The 23,813-nt window shown below is 37.3% G+C and overlaps 1 protein-coding gene across 3 annotated transcripts; it reads left to right on the top strand.

The window, feature by feature from the left end:
- The first annotated feature begins 20,585 nt into the window (after positions 1 to 20,585).
- On the top strand, positions 20,586 to 22,599 carry LOC122311482 (RING-H2 finger protein ATL47). Of its 3 annotated transcripts, none has more exons than XM_043126052.1 (2): positions 20,586 to 20,874; positions 21,523 to 22,599. In XM_043126052.1, the coding sequence occupies exons 1-2, from the start codon at positions 20,828 to 20,830 to the stop codon at positions 22,418 to 22,420; spliced, it is 945 nt and encodes a 314-aa protein (XP_042981986.1). In that variant the 5' UTR covers positions 20,586 to 20,827; the 3' UTR covers positions 22,421 to 22,599. The 3 variants fall into 3 exon arrangements, with proteins under 3 accessions (XP_042981986.1, XP_042981985.1, XP_042981987.1); XM_043126051.1 differs by having other exon boundaries at positions 21,505 to 22,599; XM_043126053.1 differs by having other exon boundaries at positions 20,590 to 22,599.
- The last annotated feature ends 1,214 nt before the right edge of the window (positions 22,600 to 23,813 follow it).

Raw genomic sequence — 23,813 nt, 5'->3', positions numbered from 1 at the left:
ATCAAAAGCCTCAAAACCAAATCTCGTCATTTTCCCAGAAAATGGCCCGCATCCGAAAACCATAAAAACGATCCAATTATGCATGCACCATGATCTCCCCTAGGGATCATCCGCACACCCTGGCTCTGTGCCACACCGCAGGTAACGACTACGCATGTGACACCTAAACGAGCGATGCCTAGACTCGCGCCCAGCGCGTACCTGGCCAGGCCATCCTCTAGCCCTCGCCAGCGAAGGGTCACGGAGTCGGTGAGTAGAGCGATGCCTAGACTCGAGCCCAGCGCGTACCTGGCCAGGCCATCCTCTAGCCCCGCTCCCGTCGTCGCCCAGCGACAACTCAGGGGACGTCACTCACTATTATCCACTCCCGAATGACCAGAGGAGCTCCACCGAGATAATAACTCATCCCGTCTTGGGCTCGTGAGACACACACACCCAAAAATCCATTCACGCCAACAAAACAGGATTTCTCAAATAAAATAAAATGCACGTGTATGCACCATGTAAATGCAATTTCGATGCACAAAACAATCAACCAACCATAAATCAATAAATCAAGCAACTCCATCCTCCATCCATCCGACCCCCGAACTCCTCGGACTCAGTTCGGAATCAACCAACCAACAGATAAATATTTATTGAATGAGCAAAATATAATTAAATCTAAAAGTAGAGTTTGAAAAATACTTACAGCGCTATACGGTATTTTTAGAAAGCTTGCGGCGTTGCAAACGGCGGAGAAAAAGCAACGTAACAGTGAAAATTCACTGTGGCCGTGGGTTGTAAAATACCCACTTTTGAACGGGGACAAACCAAGGTTTGGGATTGATAGGGAATGGTCTAAGGATGATTATGAAGCTAGTGGAAGTGAAGTTTGGTCGTGGGTGGCGGCGAAAACGGTGGTTGATGGCCGGATTTCCCAAAATGGAAAGCTAGCTCGTGGGAGCTGTTCCGGTGGCTATTAGAGGCCAAAAATGGGTGGGTTAGGATGGCAAGTAACCGGTGATGAAGTGGTGAAGAGGTGGTGGCCGGAGGTGGAGCAACGGCAGCAGATCGGGGTAAAATCCGTGGGGCTTTGTTGGGCGTTTTTCGGCCAAACAGCTGGCCGGATGGGGCTGAGGTTCGGTGGGGTGGTGCGCCGGAGGGAGGGGGTTGGACCGGTGGGGGTGGTGTCGACCACGGTGGCCGGACGGCGGTGGGTCGGGGCTGGGGTGGCTTCCGGCGTGGGAGAGGAGAGAGAGAGGGTCGACGCACGGGAGAGAGGAAGGAAGAAGAAAAAGAAAAGAAAGAAAAAAAGAAAAAGAAAAAGAAAGAAGAAAAAGAAAAGAGAAAAAGGGAAAAAGGAAAAAGGGAAAAAAGAGATGTAGGAAGAAATGAGGTCCAATCCTCACTCCGGACAACAAAACAAATCCGCCGAGAACGAAATTAAAAACAGTAAAACAAATAAATAAATGAAACACAACATCCAACAAATAAAAACCAAATTTAAAACGCAATAATTTAAAATAAATAAACCAAGATATTAATTAAATTAAAAACAACCCTTCGGTGAAAATACATGCAAAAGCGGATCATCACGTCCTCCCCCCCTTAAAACAAATTTCGTCCTCGAAATTTGCAAGATCAACTACCAACTTAAAGCAAGCCACATAAAATCACATAAACCAACTGTGACCAAGATTAAGATACGTACCTTCATTACTCAAACAAGTGTGGGTACTGCTCCCTTATGTCCGCTACTCGCTCCCAAGAGAAGTCTTGAGCTAACGAATCTCCCCACGCCACCTTAACTAAAGGTATCGTCTTGGACCTCAACTGTTGCTCCTTCCAGTCTATAATCTGCGACGGAACAACCTCATAAGTGAGATCCGGTTGCAACTGAATACCCTCTAGGTTGACGAAGCGTGGCTCTTGCTGTCCAAAATTCTTCTTCAGGGATGATACGTGGAAGACATCATGAATATCCCCAAAATACCCTGGCAAAGCAACTCTATAGGCGACGGACCCTACCTTCTCCAGAATCTGAAAAGGACCAACATACCTCGGATCCAGTTTCCTCTTCTTACCAAAACGCTTAACACCTCTCATGAGAGAGACTTTGAGATAAACCCAATCACCAACTTCAAAAGACAACTCTCTCCTCCTGGTATCAGCATAGCTTTTCTGGCGACTCTGAGCTGCCGCCATTTTATCTCTGATGATCCGGACTTGGCTTTGCATCTCTTGAATTATTTCGGGTCCAATAATCTTACTCTCCCCGACTTCATCCCAACACAAGGGCGATCTACACTTCCTCCCGTAAAGAGCTTCATAGGGAGCCATCTGAATGGTCACATGGAAGTTGTTATTATAAGCAAACTCTATGAGCGGCAAATGGTTTTCCCAACTCCCCTGAAATTCCATGACACACGCTCGCAACAAGTCTTCAAGGGTCTGAATGTTGCGCTCTGATTGGCCGTCTGTCTGAGGGTGGTAAGCAGTACTGAACTTCAACTTAGTACCCAAAGCTGCCTGCAAACTTTTCCAGAACTGCGACGTGAACCTTGGGTCTCGATCCGACACTATACTCTTTGGTATGCCGTGCAGCCGCACTATCTCCTTGACATACAAGCGGGTCAACTTACCCAAGAAATCGGTGTTATTAACAAGCAGGAAATGAGTACTCTTCGTTAACCGGTCAACAATCACCCAAATAGAATTTTTCCCACTAGGCGTTCTCGGCAAACCCACTACAAAGTCCATCGTGATGTCATCCCATTTCCACTCAGGAATAGGGAGGGGTTGGAGCATACCAGCAGGTCTTTGATGCTCGGCCTTCACAACATATAAGGCAATATCCCTCTTCACTCCATCCCACCAGTAATTTTTCTTCAAGTCTCGGTACATCTTTGTACTGCCGGGATGAACTGAATAAGGAGCCGTATGAGCTTCTGCCATGATCCGCTCCTTGAATTCCAAATCTTTGGGGACCACTCTGCGATCTCGGAACCGAAGTATCCCATCTTTATCCATGCTATAATGCACCGGCCCTCGAGATTTTCTGACCCTTTTTCTGATATTCAGCAGCTTTGGATCCTTCCTTTAAAGAGTCTTCAATTTTTCAAAATCAGTTATCCGAATATCAAGAACTGAAGATAAAATCTCTTCTTGCTGCAAACTCTCAATAAGGAGCCTTCTCATCCCACAAAGCAACGAATTCAATTCCGATGGCTCGACTTCATCTTCCAAGTGTGATTTTCGGCTCCATCTTCCAAGTGCAATTTTCGGCTCAAAGCATCAGCAACTATATTAGCCTTCCCCGGATGATATTTGATCTCACACTGGTAGTCACTGATTAGCTCTAGCCATCGCCTCTGCCTCATGTTAAGATTTTTCTGGGAAAACAAATGCTTCAAGCTCTTGTGATCAGTGTATACCTCGCATGCTTCCCCATACAAAATGTGCCGCCAGATCTTGAGTGCAAAAACAATCGTAGCCAATTCCAAATCGTGTGTCGGATAATTTTTCTCATAGTCCTTTAGCTGACGAGATGCATAGGCAACAATCCGTCCTTCCTACATAAGGACATAACCCAAACCAAACTTAGACGCATCACTGAAGACTACGAATGGCTTATGCGGTTCTGGAAGCGCTAACACTGGTGCCGTCGTCAACCTGTTCTTTAATTCTTGGAAGCTTTTCTCACACTTATCTGACCAAACAAATTCTGTATTCTTCCGAGTCAGAGCTGTGAGAGGTCCGGATAGGCGAGCAAATCCCTCCACAAATCTTCGGTAATAACCAGCAAGCCCCAAGAAACTCCGGATCTCACACACTATAGTCGGACGTGGCCATGACAAAATGGCTTCCACCTTACTAGGATCAACAGCCACTCCGTCTCTGGAAATCACATGCCCAAGAAATCTGACTTCCTCCCGCCAGAATTCACACTTGCTAAGCTTGGCATAAAGCTGGTGTTCTCTCAATTTCCCAAGTACCAGACGAAGATGATACACATGTTCTTCAACATCTCGGGAATAAATTAAAATATCATCAATAAACACTACCACAAAGGAATCCAGATAAGATCGGAATACTCGATTCATCAAATCCATGAAAGCAGCAGGGGCATTAGCTAACCCAAACGGCATCACCTTAAATTCATAATGCCCATACCTCGACCTGAAAGCAGTTTTAGGCACATCCTTATCTCTGATCCTCAGCTGGTAGTATCCCGACCTCAAATCAATCTTCGAGAACACGGCTGCTCCTTGAAGCTGATCAAATAAATCGTCGATCTACGGGAGAGGATATTTATTTTTGATGGTCACCTTGTTTAATTCCCGATAATCTATGCACATACGGAGGGTTCCATCTTTCTTTTTCACGAACAACACTGGCGCACCCCACGACGAAGTACTAGGCTGAATAAATCTCTTATCTACCAGCTCTTACAACTGAGTCTTCAGCTCTTTTAATTCAGCCAGTGCCATGCGATAAGGAGCTTTATGTACAGGAGCCGCTCCAGGTTCCAAGTCTATAACAAACTTCATTTCCCGAACAGGGGGTAGTCCGGGCAAGTCATCCACAAACACATCGGGAAATTCTTCCACAACTGGAATGTCTACCAAAGACTTCTCCTCGGACGACGTGGACACCATCTGAACTAAGAATGCATCCGCTCCTCATGCAATCTCTCTTCTTGCTTGAATTGTCGATATAATTACCGGTTTTTCTTTTAACTTACTCCCTGCAAATTCTAGACAATCACCATCTGGAAGCTGAAAGGTAATTACCTGACTTCTGCAATTAATAGTCGCAGAATATCGGTATAGCCAATCCATCCCGAGAATGATATCAAAACCCAATAGCTTAAACACAACCAAATCAGCATCCAAGAACCTTCCATCAAAATTTAACGGGCATCCCAACGCAACCTTGGAGCACCATACCATTTCACCATCGGGTAAAGCCACCACCAATGACTTTGGCAAAGGTTCCGTGACCAAATTACACATCTGCGCAAACGTGGAAGATACAAATGATTGTGAAGCACCGGAATCAAACAAAGTGCAAGCATAAAACTCATACAAACGAACTCTCCCTGAACCAAACACACAACCCATGAAATCCAAAAAAAAAACAAAGAAGAAACCAAATACATCAAAATTAAATCCAACATAGAATCAAATTAATCCATACCTGTAATTACTCCAGCATCATGGGTCGCTGGCGCCTCATCATCCACATCTCCGGGTGTGACAGCATAAACCCGGGCTTGCACTGCTTGCCTTAGATTTGTTTCCACCGCGTCTACATCCACGGCTTCCTTGAGCTGTTCTTGGACATTCTCGGGCAAAGTGACCCTGCTGGCCACAATTATAACATCGAGTCCCACCAGAAGGGCACTCACCCACATGGGCTCTATTACAAACTTCGCAAACAGGCACACGTCCTCTCATGCGAACACCTGAGGATGCTTGCGGTCGAGTTCCGGTCCTCTGAACAAATTTCTGAGGCGAACCCAAGCTGCTTCCTTCACCAGAAAAACTCTGCCTCTTATGACCCGGAGGGGAGCCCATACTCAGATTATTTTCTCGTTCCACAAGGGTGGCCACATCCACTAATTCCTAAAAAGTGGATATCCGATGGCTGACCACCATACGGCGTATATCAGGGCGTAGTCCCTCCTGAAAACGATCAGCTCACATCTCCTCTGTGGCAATAAGGTGGGGAGCAAATCGCCCAAGTTCTATAAACCTTCGGGCGTACTGTTCCACTGTCATGCCTCCTTGAACCAAATTTGAGAACTCTCTTGCCTTTTGCTTCCTTACCGATGCGGGAAAGAAGCGGTCATTAAATTCTTTCTTGAAGCGTTGCCAGGTTACAGCGGCGAATGAACCCAACTCTGCTTCTAGCATCACCCTCTTAGTATCCCACCAATCAAAAGCGGTGCCTTGCATCAGATAGCTGGCGTAGAGTACCTGTTGCACCTCGGTGCAACCACACACCTCAAAAGTTCTTTCGAGGTCTTTGATCCACTTTCCAGCTTGAAGCGAGTCCTCTTCTCCAGTGAAGTGTGGGGTCCTATGCGCCAGAAAGCGCTCATAGGTGCATCCGGCTTGCACCATGCTACTAGATCTTCCCGGGTAAAGCCAAGGCCCTCCCTGATATGGCCAAGGACCTCCTGGTTGAGGCCAAAGTCCTTCTTGTTGCGGACAAAGCCCTCCTTGTGGCGGCCAAGGACCCCCTTGTTGTGGCCAAGGTCCCCCTGGCTGTGGCCAAAGCCCCCTGGTTGTGGCCAAGGCCCTGTCTGTTGTGGCCTAAAATTTTGCTGCATAAACTCCGTCATCTGCCGTATGGCTTGGGCTATGGAGTCATCTCTTGATGTATTGTCCCGTGGCTCCTAAGTAGATTTCTTTGGTCTCCCCATCTTCCTGTCACCACAACCTTTGACCCCCTTTCAGAAAATAAAAACAAATAAAACCAACAATAAACAAAACAGAACCAAAGACCAACACCACATCACACAAAACAGAAGAAACCAACTTGCAAAAACATAACTAAATAAATAAAAACAAACAAACAAGTTCAAACAAATAAAACAACTTAAATAACTTTACTTAACATAAATTTTAAAACACAACTTTAAAAGCATTCTGGTACTACCTATGGGACATGTGGTTGTACCCAGAGTCAAACCGCTCTGATACCACCTATGACGCCCCCAAATCCCCACGCATGTACACGGGGAAATTGAGACGTTCAGATGATGACATCACAGGTCACCATCCTGTCGACGTGCCCAGTGTGTGAAAAAGCGACAAAAGTGCACGAGAAATACGCAGCAAAAAGCAAGTCAATAACTAAGTACCAGAATTTTTCTTAATATAATACAAGTTGTTTAAAACATACATAAATAAATATTACAAGACACAAATATAATTTTTGTTTATACCAAATACAAAACATAACATCAGCAACCCGGCGCACCCGCATCCTCCTCATCCTCGATCTCTGCACCAAAATCTACGGTACCAAAAATGGTGCCGCAGGTAAGTAAAATCCAAACACTACTAGATAAAAACATATAGAACTCAAACAACATGTATGCAAGAAAAGCCAATGCACAAAACCCATAAAACCATATTTTTCCACGCACGCCAAAAACCCATTTGGCCCAAAAACATCTCGCTTAAAACCAAGCCTCACCATTATCCCAAATAATGGCCCAAACCACCATTTTTCCAGAAAATGGATCAAAAGCCTCAAAACCAAATCTCATCATTTTTCCAGAAAATGGCTCGCATCCGAAAACCATAAAAACGATCCAATTATGCATGCACCATGATCTCCCCTAGGAATCATCCGCACACCCTGGCTCTGTGCCACACCGCAGGTAACGACTACGCATGTGACACCTAAACGAATGATGCCCAGACTCGCGCCCAGCGCGTACCTGGCCAGGCCATCCTCTAACCCTCACCAGCGAAGGGCCACGGAGTCGGTGAGTAGAGCGATGCCCAGACTCGCGCCCAACGCGTACCTGGCCAGGCCATCCTCTAGCCCCGCTCCCGTCGTCGCCCAGCGACAACTCAGGGGACGTCACTTAGTATTATCCACTCCCGAGTGACCAGAGGAGCTCCACCGAGATAATAACCCATCCCGTCTTGGGCTCGTGAGACACACGCACCCGAAAATCCATTCACGCCAACAAAACAGGATTTCTCAAATAAAATAAAATGCACGTGCATGCACCATGTAAATGCAATTTCAATGCACAAAACAATCAACCAACCATAAATCAATAAATCAAGCAATTCCGTCCTCCATCCATCCGACCCCCAAACTCCTCGGACTCAGTCCGAAATCAGCCAACCAACAGATAAATATTTATTGAATGAGCAAAATATAATTAAATCTAAAAGTAGAGTTTGAAAAATACTTACAGCGCTATACGGTATTTTTAGAAAACTTGCGGCGTTGCAAACGGCGGAGAAAAAGCAACGTAACAGTGAAAATTCACTGTGGCCGTGGGTTGTAAAATACCCACTTTTGAACAGGGACAAACCAAGGTTTGGGATTGATAGGGAATGGTCTAAGGATGATTATGAAGCTAGTTGAAGTGAAGTTTGGCCGTGGGTGGCGGCGAAAACGGTGGTTGATGGCCGGATTTCCCAAAATGGAAAGCTAGCTCATGGGAGCTGTTCCGGTGGCTATTAGAGACCGGAAATGGGTGGGTTAGGACGGCAAGGAACCGGTGATGAAGTGGTGAAGAGGTGGTGGCCGGAGGTGGAGCAACGGCAGCAGATCGGGGTAAAATCCGTGGGGCTTTGTTGGGCGTTTTTCGGCCAAACAGCTGGCCGGATGGGGCTGAGGTTCGGTGGGGTGGTGCGCCGGAGGGAGGGGGTTCGACCGGTGGGGGTGGTGTCGACCACGGTGGCCGGACGGCGGTGGGTCGGGGCTGGGGTGGCTTCCGGCGTGGGAGAGGAGAGAGAGAGAGGGTCGACGCACGGGAGAGAGGAAGGAAGAAGAAAAAGAAAAGAAAGAAAAAAAGAAAAAGAAAAAGAAAGAAGAAAAAGAAAAGAAAAAAAGGGAAAAAGGAAAAAGGGAAAAAAGAGATGTAGGAAGAAATGAGGTACAATCCTCACTCCGAACAACAAAACAAATCCGCTGAGAACGAGATTAAAAATAGTAAAACAAATAAATAAATGAAACACAACATCCAACAAATAAAAACTAAATTTAAAATGCAATAATTTAAAATAAATAAACCAAGATATTAATTAAATTAAAAACAGCCCTTCAGTGAAAATACACGCAAAAGCGGGTCATCACAGTTTTGTTCCTGTTGATATATTTTACGGTCAAGATGAATTTACAAATAGAGAAATTGACGACGAACGAGTAGTCACAATTCCAACTGAAGATCTACTTGCATCACAAGTTCTAAATTCTGAACAAAAAAAATGCATATGATTTGATATTGCAAACATTAGTATCAAATGAAGCTGGTGCTTTTTTCGTTGATGGCCTTGTTGGTACCGGTAAAACTTTTCTATACAGAGCACTTCTGGCAGAAATTAGATCGAAAAATATGATAGCACTTGCAACTGCGTCATCTGGTGTTGCTGCCTCCATCTTACCTGGAGGACGAACAGCACATTCAAGATTTAAGATTCCATTAAATGCAGATAAAAGCAGCACATGTAATGTGAGTAAACAGGGAAATCTTGCTAAATTATTACGACTTGCAAAATTAATTATATGGGATGAAGCACCCATGTCTACAAAACATTCAATAGAAGCATTAGATAAAATGTTGCTAGATATTAACGATACAGATCTCCCTTTTGGTGGGAAAGTTATTGTTTTTGGTGGAGACTTTCGACAAGTATTACCTGTGATTCGTAATAGCACAAAAGAACAACAGATTGATTCAAGCTTAGCTTCTTCTTATTTATGGTCTATTTTTAAAAAAATAAAATTAACAAAAAATATGAGAGCCAAATTAGATCCAGATTTCTCGCATTATTTAATTGAAGTTGGCAATGGTAACGCACCCATAACTATTGACGAAAAAATCGAAATTCTCAAAGAAATGACCATTCCCTATACCAATGATCTTGACTCTCTAAATTCTTTGTTAGATGCTGTTTTTGGAAATATTTCTAACTATCCAAACAATTTAATAGAAATGTCAAATCGAGCTGTATTAACTCCAAAAAATCGGTCAGTTGATGAAATAAATACTATTCTCATTAACAAATTCCCTGGCGGCGTTGTACGATATTATAGCTTTGATGAAACAATTAATGTATCTGAACAAGGTATTATGGAAGATTTTTTAAATACATTGACACCGAACGGATTGCCACCACATGAATTGTTACTTAAAAGAAATTGTCCTATTATGTTAGTTAGAAATATTAATCCTTCAGAAGGTCTTTGCAATGGAACACGATTAACTTGTTGCAATTTTAGTCGTAATCTGATCGATGCACAAATTTCATCTGGTCACCACAGTGGTAAAAGAGTTTTTATGTCTAGAATTGCATTTTTATCAGAAACAACTGAAAATAACGGCTTCCCATTTAAGAGGACACAATTTCCTGTTAGATTAAGTTTTGCAATGACAGTAAATAAATCACAGGGACAAATGTTAAATTCTGTCGAAATATACTTACCAGAACCTGTCTTTTCTCATGGACAGTTATATGTTGCACTTTCAAGAGCTAAGACTGCTGATTCGGTCAAAATGCTTATAAGACCAACGACAAATGTTGTTTATGAAACAAGTTATATAAAAAACATTGTATATAGAAATTTTTTAAGATTAACAAATTCATTATAATATCATGCGAGTGTTCTAATTATTTTGATGTCTTTTGTAATATCATGTGAGTGTTCCAATTCTTTTATGTTATTATTATTCATATACTGTTTTTTTTTCATTTTATAATTCTATAAATTTTTTTGTTATATATTCACATCTGTTTGTCATCTAATTTTTAATTACAGTGAACATGCGAACCGTGTATACATCTGTTAGGGACATTACTCCAACCACAAGAAATTGAAAGATCAAAATGATCGTTACAGAAAAGTCACCAAAACGTACGGCGCAAAATTCAGCAACAAAATACCAAAATTTGATACTTTTAGATTCTGAGGTATTAAAACGTTACTCTTCATTACTTATCATTATTTTGTGTATGGTTCAAAATTAAACAATTAAATTTATTCATTGGCTTCTTACAGGGAAATCGCGTGCAGGCAGTGATCTTTGGGAAAGACATCGATCTACGTAATGATACACTGTATATCTACCAATCATACTATATCTCAAATGCTTTGGTAAGAACAATGGATCCAAGGCATCAAAGAGGACCATATCAGTTTCAATGGACAATAAACTCCAAGACCATTGTTGAAAAGATCGAAGAAGATGAGCCAGCACTTAGACTGCCAGAATATAACCTCGTTCCTTTGAATGAACTTGGCGTACACATAGACACAGATGCTGAAATAGGTAACTACTATATAAATGTCAATATTTTTATATAGTTCCCTCTCACTGCAAAGTAACAATTTCTTTTTTCCTAAACTAGATATTTTGGCACTTGCAATTCATATGAACCCGCCAAATGAAGTGAATACGAACCATGGAAAATCGTTGATCCAAGAGATATGCTTGATTGATCCAGGGTATGAACGTATATTGTCTCACATTAGTAAAATTTTTAGATTAATATATTATAATTGTTTTATTATGATGAATTTAACATCATTTCTCATTTTTAATAGTCTAAAACTCCTGCGTTTAACAATGTGGAATCGATTTGTTCATGACGAATGCCGCGAAATTTCTGACCTTATTCTGGCAAAGCCGATTATTTTAGGAACACAGATCAAAGTTTCTTCTTATAATGGTACTTCCTGTTAATATTAACATTGTTGTTAATTGTACATCTTATACTTGTATATTTATTCATTCATGTTTATAATATAGGCCTATCAATATCATCAAGACCGACTAGTGTCTTTATTGTTGAACCCCTTCTTTCATCTTCTGTTGCATTACGTACATGGTAAATAACTTATTTAAATACACTATAAATTTAATGTTGTTTTTTTCATTGTAAATCTTTCTTTGTTTCTATTGATGTTTAACTTTATTTACTAATTCAAATTTTCAGGGCAGCACAAAATGATAAATTGCTGGAAGAAATCATTGGAAATAGTTTTGGATCAGCTTCAAGTAGTTCTACCGATCCAATCATAAAAGTATCTGAAATCGCAGAAAAACTGATATCTGCTCCGGCAATGGCGGTATATTTTTCTTTTTTTTTTAAAGCCAAATTTCTTATTTTAAATAATACAATTCATTTTTTCACTCTTTGGAATCGTTTAATTTTATTCTAAGTTTTTGGGACATGGAGATTGGAGGTTGGTTGAAATGAAATGGAGATGGAGGATGAGAATTTGTGAATTGTGTGCTATGGATTCAAAACTGTGCATATGCTTCAATTTGAAATGTTGATTGTTTGTTGGATTTAATTTATGTAATAAGGGTGAATTTCGAATCCTTCTATACGGTATTGTTTAGATGTTGATTAGTGCACATAGTTATTCTGTCTTAATGCAGAGGTCCACATATTTGGTTAGAGGCAAATTTAGAATGGTTGATTTTCACCTGTCATTCCACTACATATCATGCGAGAATTGCAACAAGGCAACTGGCTATGAGCTCGGTGAAAACTTCATATGTTATAGTTGCAAGAATGAAGCAATTGCACGGGTAAGGTAAACATTTTCCTCATATTTTGAAATTAAAAATTTTTACATGGTAGTTAGAACATTTTATTTGCTGATATCAACGAATGATAATTTATTTATTGCTGTCAGGTGTCGAGTTTACTTAGATGTGTATGATGATACTGTTAGGGTGATCCTTTCCTCATAGTCAAATCTATTTCTTCATTGAACTAATGGACAAAGGCACGTATTATTCATCACTGTTTATTATTATAGATCATATAAAATCGAAGTTCCGTTTATTAACGTTCATGTTAAAATATCTAACATGTGGTATCAGAGCTTACTCCCAAAGAAGAATTTTGATGATACAACTAGTTCATCCACAGAATTTAATATTAGAGGAAACACTTTGTGTGTCAGAGTTTACTCCCAAAGGAGAATTCTGATGATACAACTAGTTCATCCACAAAATTTAATATTGGAGGGAACACTTGTGTGTTAGAGTTTACTCCCAAAGGAGAATTCTGATGATACAACTAGTTCATCTACAGAATTTAAAAATGGAGGGAACACTTTGTGTGTTGGGTCTCATTCCCAAAGGAAGGACCTCAATGACACTATTAGTTCATTCATAATAGTTTAAATTCTTGATAATGCATGATTTAAATTCTGAAATTAAGACTGGAGGGAACATTCTGTGCATTGAGATTCACTCCCAAATGAGGGAAGGGATCTCGATGACACTATTAGTTCATCCATAATTATTGTTTATGAGTGTCGAACTCAAAGTATTAAAGTGATCAAAATGCTTTTCTTGCAGTAAGCATATGAATATCATTACAAGTTTCATTTATAGAATGGACTCTAATATAGAGAAACATGAGCATATCAAATTTACACTAAGAGCTTTTTATGTTTAAACATTAATTATCATTGAGAATAATGATAAAGGCCAGAAAAGTATAATGTTTAACTACTTCCATATTAAACTGTATGAATTTTTTGTACATGATTGTTTACTTCAAAGGCATTATTATTTTATTAAAATAATAAGATATGAACATGTTAGTAGCATGGTTGTTAGCTAGATACAAATTTATTTTGATCATTTGTATGAAAAATCATTTGTATCATTTGGGAAAGGGAGGAAATGATTGTATTGAAAATATAAGAATTGTGTCAATTAAAGTTTAAAAGAAATAGTGACACATGAAAGTTTACGTGCCCTAAGCATAAGACATGATTCAAAAGGAAGGATAAACCAAATAAGTTTCGAATCAGATCTTATACATGTTTATGCATTCTTTTAGATTAAACTCGAGTACAAATGTTCAAATTTCAATTTGTTTCAATATTTCACTTATGTTGGTTCCTTTTTCTTTCCAATAAAGTTTTATTTGTCATGCCTTCATAATAATTTTTTTGTTAAAATTTTTTTTCACTCATGAGGTATGTACATGAGCCAAAGGGAAAAATGATTTATGAAAACTTTTACAATTTATGGCATGGAATTTGAAATATAATTTGTGGTATAGAAGTTTAGAGAATATCTTCAAGAAAAGTTAAAGAGATTAATAAATAAAATATTTTCCGCATTTAGGTTTTCTAATCTCAGGATGTGTGTTGATTTATATAAAAAGAAAATAAATCAAACATGTCAATAAAAGATGCCACAAGAAATGGAGATTTTCTTGAGATAATGCATATAGACACATGTAAATCTTTTCCCTATAATATTTGATATAAGTATGTCATTACTTTTATAGATGTTTTTCATGATATGAATGTTTCTATCTATTACATGAGAAGTCTCAAGCCATTAGTAATTCTTGTAGTACTTCTCATGGAGAAGAATTGCAGTTAGATAGAAATGTGAAAATCATTGAATTGGATTGAAATAGTGTCATGAAAAATATTAAGAGTTGAGTTATAATGGTTTAGAACTTATATCATAATGCTTTAGAATTTATATTGTGTTTTTATCCTTAATGATTCATTTTTAAAATATGAATTGTTTTAAGGCATATTCATGTATGGGTGGTCAAATTAAAGTAATAGTTTATAACCCAAATGAAAAATTGTTGAATTTTATAATAGTTATTGGGTACATTATTATTGTCGATTACTTAAGGAAATTCAAATGATCTAGGTTGTATTTTTTCTACTTATGGTTTGAATTTTGAGAAAATTGAAATATCAAATTTCTTATGGTTGGCAAAATCAGTGGGAGTATGGAAAATAGAAATGTGATTATTGTGAAATGCATTCTCGTCCTTTTGAAAATTTTTGTAGTTTCCTATTATGATTATTTTAATGATAATATGGAACAACAAGCAAATGATCATTCACCTCATCAAAGAAACACTACTGAAGAATTGGCCATAGAGACATCAGAACAGGTAACCTCATGCAATTTTCTTGATTTGCTATTTGGTTAAGTTATGTGGTGTATCTTCAAAATTTGAATGTGATATAGAAATAAATAAAAGTTTACATATGTTTTCACAAATTATAGAAATAAGTGATTCTATAAAAGATTGATGCATAAAAGAGTGATTGAAATCCATGAATCAATGTAAAGTCTGCAATTTTGTTTAAATTGTCTGAAATGTACGAAAAGTCGAAAGGAAATGGGTTTTGGAGACAAAATCTTGACTTCAAGGGCAATGTTGAATGATATAAAGTTAGACTTGTAATTAAGGATTTCACTCAGAAATGAGTATTAATTAGAGATTTTTTTTTCTATTAAATCTAAAAGAACTCACTGAGGATCACTATGACATTAGTAACTCATTATAGTCTACAGTTACATTAAATGAATGTAAAAATAATTGTAGAGTAAAAGTCTGAAATCTACAAGAAACGAATAAAATGGTTACCTAGAAGAGGTAACAGTTTTTTGAAGATTGGTATATGAAATTTGATAATACCAATACTGTTTTGGTTTAAGAAAAATATTTATTATACTCGTAGGTCAGTGGGAGTATATTTGTTTTTATGGTCATGTATGTATATGACTTTTGGCAAGTATGAGTCATCATTAGTAGTATGACATTAAAGTTACGTCTCTAAATGAAATTTATGAATGAGACATCATTCGTAATTGAGATTGAATTTAATACCAAGACAATGATTGTTAGGATTGTCTTAGTACAGTTGCATAAAGTTTGGAAAGTTTTTGCATGAAAAATTACTGGTAAATGGATGCTTTAAAAATAAATGTGACATGCTCAATATTTACAGTGTTCTTGAATTGATTAGGTCGTTAAAGAAATTTGTATAAGATGGTTATAAGGAACTTGATGGTTGCACAAATTTGTATACAACTGAACATTGGTTTATTGTTAACATCCTTGATTGTTGCTAAAGTAACCCAAGGATACTTGACCCAAAAGCTGTGAAAGAGTACAATGTTATTTGCAAGAAATTAAAGATTATATTATTGTCTTAAGAAAAACTGATATTCTTAAGGTAACTGGATATTCAGACCCTATTTTATGGAATTAATCTAATGATGGAAAATACAGTTATGGTTATGTATTTTGCTATCTAGTAGAGTTATTTATGGAAAAGTATGAGGCAAATCTTTTACTGCTTCATGTGTAATAGAGACTGAGTTTGTGGTATGTTTTGAGGCCGCAGTTTATAGTATATGACTGAGGAAATTTATCTTAGAACTTGAAATTGTCGACTTATAGCCAAGCCGCTAAGAATGTATGACAAGAATTTCTCAGAGTATTTTTCTCCGAATGATGAGTATTTAATAAAATTTTAAATACTCAAGTGTTAAGGAGAAAATACATAAACAAATATGTCCATATCAATAGTGTGTTAATGATTATAATTCAAAAACATGTTAAAAATATGGGTCAAATGCTTATACCCATAATGTGAACATGTTATATAGATCATTGATATGCTGAGTATTTTGTTAATGGAAATTGAAAGATATTTATTATGGTTGTTTCTGTTTTCTCGTCTTTCCATTTCTTTGTACATTGAATAGTTTGGAAGAATGATGACAAGATAATGTCTGCAACAGACATGAATTGGAACCCAAGGCATCACGGTATTAGCCTTAATTATCCCAATTAAAGATCATGTTAAATTGGTTGCTGGTGTTGTGGTACATGGAAGAGAATTTGTTGATTATATAACAGAGAACCGCCATGACTCGCATTAGTAGTTTATTTGACATTGATATTACAGAACTCATGTAATGTACTTTGAGCTATAAAAGTTTCAGGAAATGAATTTGCGCAATATGGTTAATTTCCTATAATAAACCCATGAACAGAAAATATTATTTTATGGGCGTATGGGCCAAGTGGGAGAATGTAAGAGTTTTTATTAAAACTCTATGTCCCACACACCCATCTCAATAAAGTTTGAGATAGCTTAAACTTATCAGATAAAATATGAGTGATAACGGGATAAGAATATTCTTAAGAGATAAGATTAAAACTCTATCTCTAATTATAGTCAGATACAAATTCTGAGATTTCTTGATGGTCAGAAATCTATAAATAGCACTGAGGAGTTAAAGGGTTCTCACCTACAACATAAGAGTGCATTTTGTCATCGTGAAACACTTGTGAGGCAAAGTTGTTAGGGTGATCCTTTCCTCATAGTCAGATCTATTTCTTTATTGAACTAATGGACAAAGGTACGTATTATTCATCACTGTTTATTATTATAGATCATATAAAATCGAAAATCCGTTTATTAACGTTCATGTTAAAATATCTAACAGATACCACATCGACACCCGTTATTATTTTTGGATCTTTGGCAGAGGAATTTTGGGATGCACAGCTGTTGATCTTATAGACCGTACAGACGAGGTAAAATCTATACATTTAAATACGTTTAAAAATTTTGATACATTATCTTTTTATATGTTTTTTCATTGTTACAGGAACATCTGCCTTATATTGAAAACATTACAAACAACATTGAAAATAATGAGTGGATTGTAGTCTTGGGCGCGCAAATGAATGAATCTGGAAGGTTACGTCAAAACAAACTTACTGTATTATCTGTAAATAACGTCCCAGGAACAGCAGAATGAGTTTCCAGACTTTTCTTTTTAAACTTTTGACTATTGTAATATATAAGTACAGGGTACTCGTATATAGTTGTAGTTATGTTTATTAGAGTGTTGTATTATAGCAATGAATATTTTGCAAATAATATATATAATGTTTATTATGAAGAGAAAGAAAATTGTTAAAATATAGATGAAATTATGTTTATTTATAGCTAAATTGAAAAATTTTTAAATTGTTACACTTAAGAAAAATATTGACTGGGCACACGTTCTGCTTTACTAGTATATATATATATAAGTGATACACCAACAACTTGTTTACAACTATGCATTAAAATAATATATTTTTTAAAATTTTAGTTTGATTTTTATTTTGATGTAATGTTTTTAAATATTTAAAAAATATTATTTAATAAGAATTATAAATAAAATGTGATTGGATCGTAAGTCCATCCGCTCCATAAACACTTTTTACCTAATTCCTCATTTTCAACTGAAGTTACTCCTGATTTACAAAGTTTTCTAGGGTGAGGAGCTAAGGCCCTTGGGCCTCCACTAAAATCGGATTACCCAAGGATTTTGGGACTAGAGAAGTGCTGGGTGTGGTCCGAGGGAGGATGGTTCTTAAGAAGGTCAAATCCTTTCCTCCTCCTCCTTTTTTTTTTTTTTTTTTTAAAATCATAATATCATTTAAAAATACGTCCTTGATTACTATGTAAAAATAAATAAAAAATAAAAATTGTCGGAACCCAACTCTCAGGAGAGGATTTTGGACTATATCTAATTTAGTCCCTTTAGGCTCATAATTTAAATTCAATTTGTTCATATACAAACCAAATGGCATGCGCTTTGTATTATTATTCTTACCTTTTACAGAAGAGGATTTTGAAGATATTTTAATATCTACATCTTTACTATAGGGATCAACACTGCATTGAAGAATGAGATATAATATAGAAATGAAAATCATATAAACAACCCATTATATCTTTTACATGAAAATTTAAAAACTACTTTTCTTATGGTTAATGTAATGGTTTTATCAATATCTGTTACGTTAATAATGGAGTTGGATCAATTTGGGTGCTACATGTAGCAAGACTCCTATAATTACAAAATATAATATTTAAGACGTATGAACTTTACTCTTCATGTTTAGCCACGTCACCAACTTCTCTGTTAAATATGTCATTAAATAAAAATCAAATAACATGTAATTAAAGTTAAAAATTATTGAATGCGAAATCATATAACTTATTAAGTTAGTAATTTTTATTTAAAGTAAATAAAATTAAAGCTTTTAGTTTTCCAAAACATGTACTTTTTGTTTTCTTGATTTTCTCAACTCATTTTTTGAGTTTTGTAACCGATGAGCTCTTAAAACCCACTTAAATTTTAGATGAATTTTTAAAGAGCTAAGTTATTACTCTTAATTCTAGGTTTTACATTGTTCATATACATCATATGAAAAACTCTTACAGGTCTGTTTGGGGTTGTGGTAAGAGTCTTAAAAAGTGCTTAAATAGTGTTAAAAATTCTTTATTAAAAAAAATTAAGTTGTTTAGGTATTATATATTAAAGTACTTTTTAATCTCAAATAAGTTAAAAAGTACGTTTGAGGTTTTCTGAATAATCTGGAATGTAGTTTAGATTTTAAAAATTCTATCAAATGGCGAAAATACCTATACAATTTTCAGATAATTACAATTTTTAAACTTTTAAATATATGATCATCATTTTTGAAAAATCAAATGATCATCATTTCTGCATCAAAAATTACTTTTTTTTTATTTGTTTCCAAAAAAATATAACATTTTAAAGTGTTTTAAACATAAGATTATCAAACAGTAAATAACTTTTTAATAATATAACTTATTATTACTTAAACTATAAGTTATACATCCTACAGTTATAAACTATATTTCTCACCATAATTTCAAACATGCACTTAATCTTTCTCACGTATGAGCAAAGAATGTGAGGATTCCCAATCAAAAGAGAGTAGACGGAGAGACTATCAAGATACTCGACCATGCAAATTTTAGAGATCAGGGTGTTAATATTGATGTTTTTAATCCTAAAACATGCTTTATTTTTTGGGGGGGGGGGGGGCGGGGGAAGGAGTTTGCTATTTTTGGGGGGGGGGGGGGGGGGGAAGGAGTTTGCTATTCCATCCACAAAAGAAAATGTTTTTGCAGTTGGAGAATCCAACCCTATATGAATGTACCTTCAAACCCATACCAGTACTCCTTCGGATATCCAAATTCTAAACCCCTTCATCCAAGTCAAGAATTTTGTCTCCCCACAAACAAGCAGATGGAATCGATCCTTAGCTAATTAGACAAACCTTCGAACCAAACAGTGCTGACGCAAAACTCAATACCTCATGCTGGGCCCATTCCTAAAGGATTAATGCTAGGTTGCATATCAAATGTGCATTTCAAATATACACATTAATGCAAATAGTTTTTTTTTCTTTTAAGCATTCTTAACCAATAAAAAAAAATATAACATTTCACTAGGAATCACTTTCTTAATTATTAAGAAAAAATAAAATATATATATATATAAGTGATCACGTTTAGGTGTCATATTAGCATTTTCCTTCCTAAAGATTCATTCAGCATAAAATTAGCTTACTATAAATGCTTGATTTAAATTTAAAAAAAAAAAAAATTCTTACAAATTAAATTTATAAATTGATATGATATATTATATTAAAAATTTTTATTGTAAAGTAAATTTGATATCTCATATTGAGTCAAATTAATTTATAAATTTACTTTTAAAATATATATGTTGCTTTGAAAATAAAACAATTCATGAAAGTAAAACGTTGGTTGTCTTTGTAGGTCCTCGATCTATGTTAACAAAGGAAATTACGAAAATTGTCAAATAACATTCCCTATCCTTATGGAAACCAATTTTCAACAAAACCCAAAAAACCTCTAATGGAAAGCCATAAAAATTACAAATATAGAAACACATGAATTAATCAGATGCATTTCCTCTAAAAGAACTCTTCGGATTCATCCTTTAAAGCAAATTCTACAATGTTCCTTCATCAATAAAGATTGGCAATTGCCCAATAAAAATGTTCTATACTTTGAGATCACGTTTTTTTTGTAATAATTATTATTATTATGATCTTCTTCTTCCTAAGCTACTATTATTTTGGTCTAACTGGTCACATTTGTAAGCCAAGAAATGTGTGCACACGTCACGTCCAATCCGCCAGTGAAAAGTGGCGTCGTCGTGTCACGCGTACAGGTCAATGACCTTACCGTTCTACATCACAAACTTGCCTCTGGTGTTCCCGTTCGATGCTCTACACCTTGTTGCTTTTTGGAAGCTACTACCATTCTTCTCATTTCCTCTAAAGCTCACTTCCTTGCTTCCATTATAAAAGAGATCAAAGCCCCTAGTACTCGAGGCGTGCCAATTTTCTGTTCAGGGGCTTTTCTTTTTTCTTTTCCTTTCTCTTTATTCACTGCCAAAAGAAAAAACAGTGTCCAAGACAAAGACTCATCGAGGACCATGAAAAATTGCTTCATTAATGGAAGATTTTCTCGGAGCCGAGTCAGGTAGGTAAACTGCAACCTTTACATCTCTAAAGTGTGTTCCCTTTCAATATTCCTACACGCCAATATCTCTGGCTTAATGTCAATGCGGAAGATAGGAGGTGGTGCGTTAGGTACAAGTAAATATTTCCTTCCGAAGTATCAGTTTGCTTTCAAATCTGAGTCAAAACGTAGGTTTTTTGTTCCCATTAGTGACTTAGTGATTAAACTATACTGGGTTTCTTGCTAGTGCAAGAAATAATGTGACTGTTGCTTGTTTACTGCATCACATGAGCTGGCTTTAATCTCAGAGGAAGCAAGGAAAACCGTGTCTTGAGGTTTCATATAGGTAACTGCGCATTTGATCCAAGATAGTTGAGGAAAGCGGTGGTGTTTAGTATGCCTGTATAGTAAGATGTCTTGGGTTGAATCTAAAGACAGGCTGAGATATGGTTTTCTCACCAGCCCCCCTCTCAATCATCCGTTATCTTCTTCTCGCTCTTCGTCCCCTTCTTCTTCTCCTCCTCCTCCATTGCCAAATGATAGTGGTTACCAGAAACAATCCGGAGGTAAAATAAGCCCAGCAATACTATTTATCATAATTATTCTAGCTGTCATCTTTTTCATATCTGGTCTCCTTCACTTGCTTATTAGATTTCTCGTGAAGCATAGATCTTCATCATCAATTACCGAATCCAATGGATACCCAGATATGTCTGAGTCCGATACTTTCCAGAGACAGTTGCAACAACTCTTTCATCTTCATGATTCTGGCCTAGATCAAGCTTTCATTGATGCCCTCCCTGTCTTCCTTTACAAAGAGATAATGGGTCTGAAAGAGCCATTTGATTGTGCTGTTTGCCTCTGTGAATTTTCAGAACAGGATAAGTTGAGGTTGCTTCCCATGTGTAGTCATGCTTTTCACATTGATTGTATAGACACATGGCTACTATCTAATTCAACTTGCCCTCTTTGTAGAGGGAACCTTTACACACCTGGGCTTACAATTGAAAACCCAGTTTTTTATTTTGAAGATCGGAGGGAAGAAGATGGAATTTCGATTAATGGGGGAAGTGGGGCTCTTTCTGGGCAAAAGCCTGCAGAGAATGAGATTATGAGTGAAAAGAGGGTATTTTCTGTAAGACTTGGCAAATTTAGAAGCTCGAATGATGGAGGAGGGTTAGGGGGAGGAGGAGGAGGAGTTGAGAGAAGAGTGGGAGAGACAAGTAGCAGCAGTTTGGACGCAAGAAGATGTTATTCTATGGGATCATATCAATATGTGGTTGCCGATTCAGAGCTGCAAGTTGCCCTTTGCCCCAACAGAGTGGGTGCTAGTATGAGGATTGTGAAAGGGAGAGGCGGCCAACACGGGAATTCCACAATTGATGGGGACGGTGAGGGGAAGAAGATTAACATTGGAAGTAAAGGTGAAAGCTTTTCTGTTTCCAAGATCTGGCAATGGTCTAGGAAAAGTAAATTCACAAATTCCTCAGAAAACCATATGGGTGGTACATCTTCTGTTACCGTGGGTTTGCCATGGTCTTCTGATAGATCTCAGGGTGCATTGTAATTTTTGCATTTTTTTCAATTAATCCGATTCTCATAACTTTTTACTTTCAGCTTTTGCTTTTTCTTCTGGGTGATTCCTTTCTACATGCTAACTCTGTAAGTTATGCTCATTGTTATTGAACTTTCTGGCAAATGGCTTTTACTTTCTCTCGTCGATATAATAAATTTGTGATTTTGAGAGATGCTATATTTTTTTCGAACTATTGAACTTTGAGTAAGGTATCAATCTTTAACTGTTAAAGTTATGCTATTTTCTTCCCTGGGTGAGACTGGACCCACAGCCGTGAGAGGATCATCCTCACCATGTCTCGCTTGTCTGATAATTTATCAGACAAAATGAACATCTTTGCTCATTATCTAAACTTCCCATTTGTGATTTCATTCAAACGACAAAGGAGTCTTTTACATGCAGAGATTTTTGTGTGAACAAAGGATTGACAGTGGAGTCAAATCACGCGTTGCTTTTTGGATGCTTGGAGTTTCTCTAGAAGTTTGCTTTTGTCTGAAAGAAATTATTCTCCCTCTTTTTGATCTTTCTAGTGGAGACCCAATTCATGGTGGGATCCATGAAAAGTTGTGTATGGGACGCTTGTAATGAAGAACAATTATTTGAAACGTTGACATTAACCGGTGGTGGTGGGTTGGCCGGTGAGGCTGGAACTGTGTGTTCCCCATCATATGATGGAATCTATCCTCGAGAAAGATTTTAAGAACCTGAATCCAATGCTAAGTTCTCCTTGCACCTGCAGTGCCTGCACTAAACAGCGAAATAACCTTAAAAGCTATGGTATCCAGATGGGAATGGTAAAAACAGAGTTGGATAGAAAAAGGTAAGATTAGGCATGTTGGTGTATTGTTGTTTATTTGTACGAAAAATGAACACTAATCGGAAAAATCTGTCGACGCTAAATATAATAAAAAAAAAAAAGTTGACTCTTTTCTGAAAAATTAGATCAACCCCAGTTTAGGAGGGAGGGAGGGAGGAAGGAAGGGGCAGGCATGTGATGCTGGGAGAAATATAGTATGAACGGTGACCAAGCTGATGCAAATTGAAATGTGTGAGGGAAGAGGGTGGGGTCGCCGCCTTGCCGACGGTAATGGATGGCACGTGATTTGCGAAGTTGGCAAGAATCACAAGCTGGTTTCTGAGGAAACTGACAGCAAGCCAGCCAAAAGTCAAGTTATCTGTATCGAAGTTGGTGAGCCTGAGATCATTACAATACCAACTCCGCAGGAGACACGAGCTCATACATATAAAGTTATGCATTTTTTTAATTATTATACCATCTTTTTCAAGCTGGCTGAGAGAGAGAGAGAGAGATGAGGAACAGGTTCAAGAGTCTTATCCGAGGGTCTTCATCACACTTCGGTGCATGACTATGAGAATATCATTT

This window comes from Carya illinoinensis, chromosome 5 (genome assembly GCF_018687715.1).
Source record: "Carya illinoinensis cultivar Pawnee chromosome 5, C.illinoinensisPawnee_v1, whole genome shotgun sequence".
Lineage (NCBI taxonomy): Eukaryota > Viridiplantae > Streptophyta > Magnoliopsida > Fagales > Juglandaceae > Carya > Carya illinoinensis.
Note: the sequence above shows the minus strand (reverse complement) of the source record. Positions and strands in the feature narration are given on the sequence as shown.

Coding starts and splice junctions, on each gene's coding strand:
- LOC122311482 (XM_043126053.1), top strand. CDS start 21,266: ATGTCTTGGGTTGAATCTAAAGACAGGCTGAGATATGGTTTTCTCACC.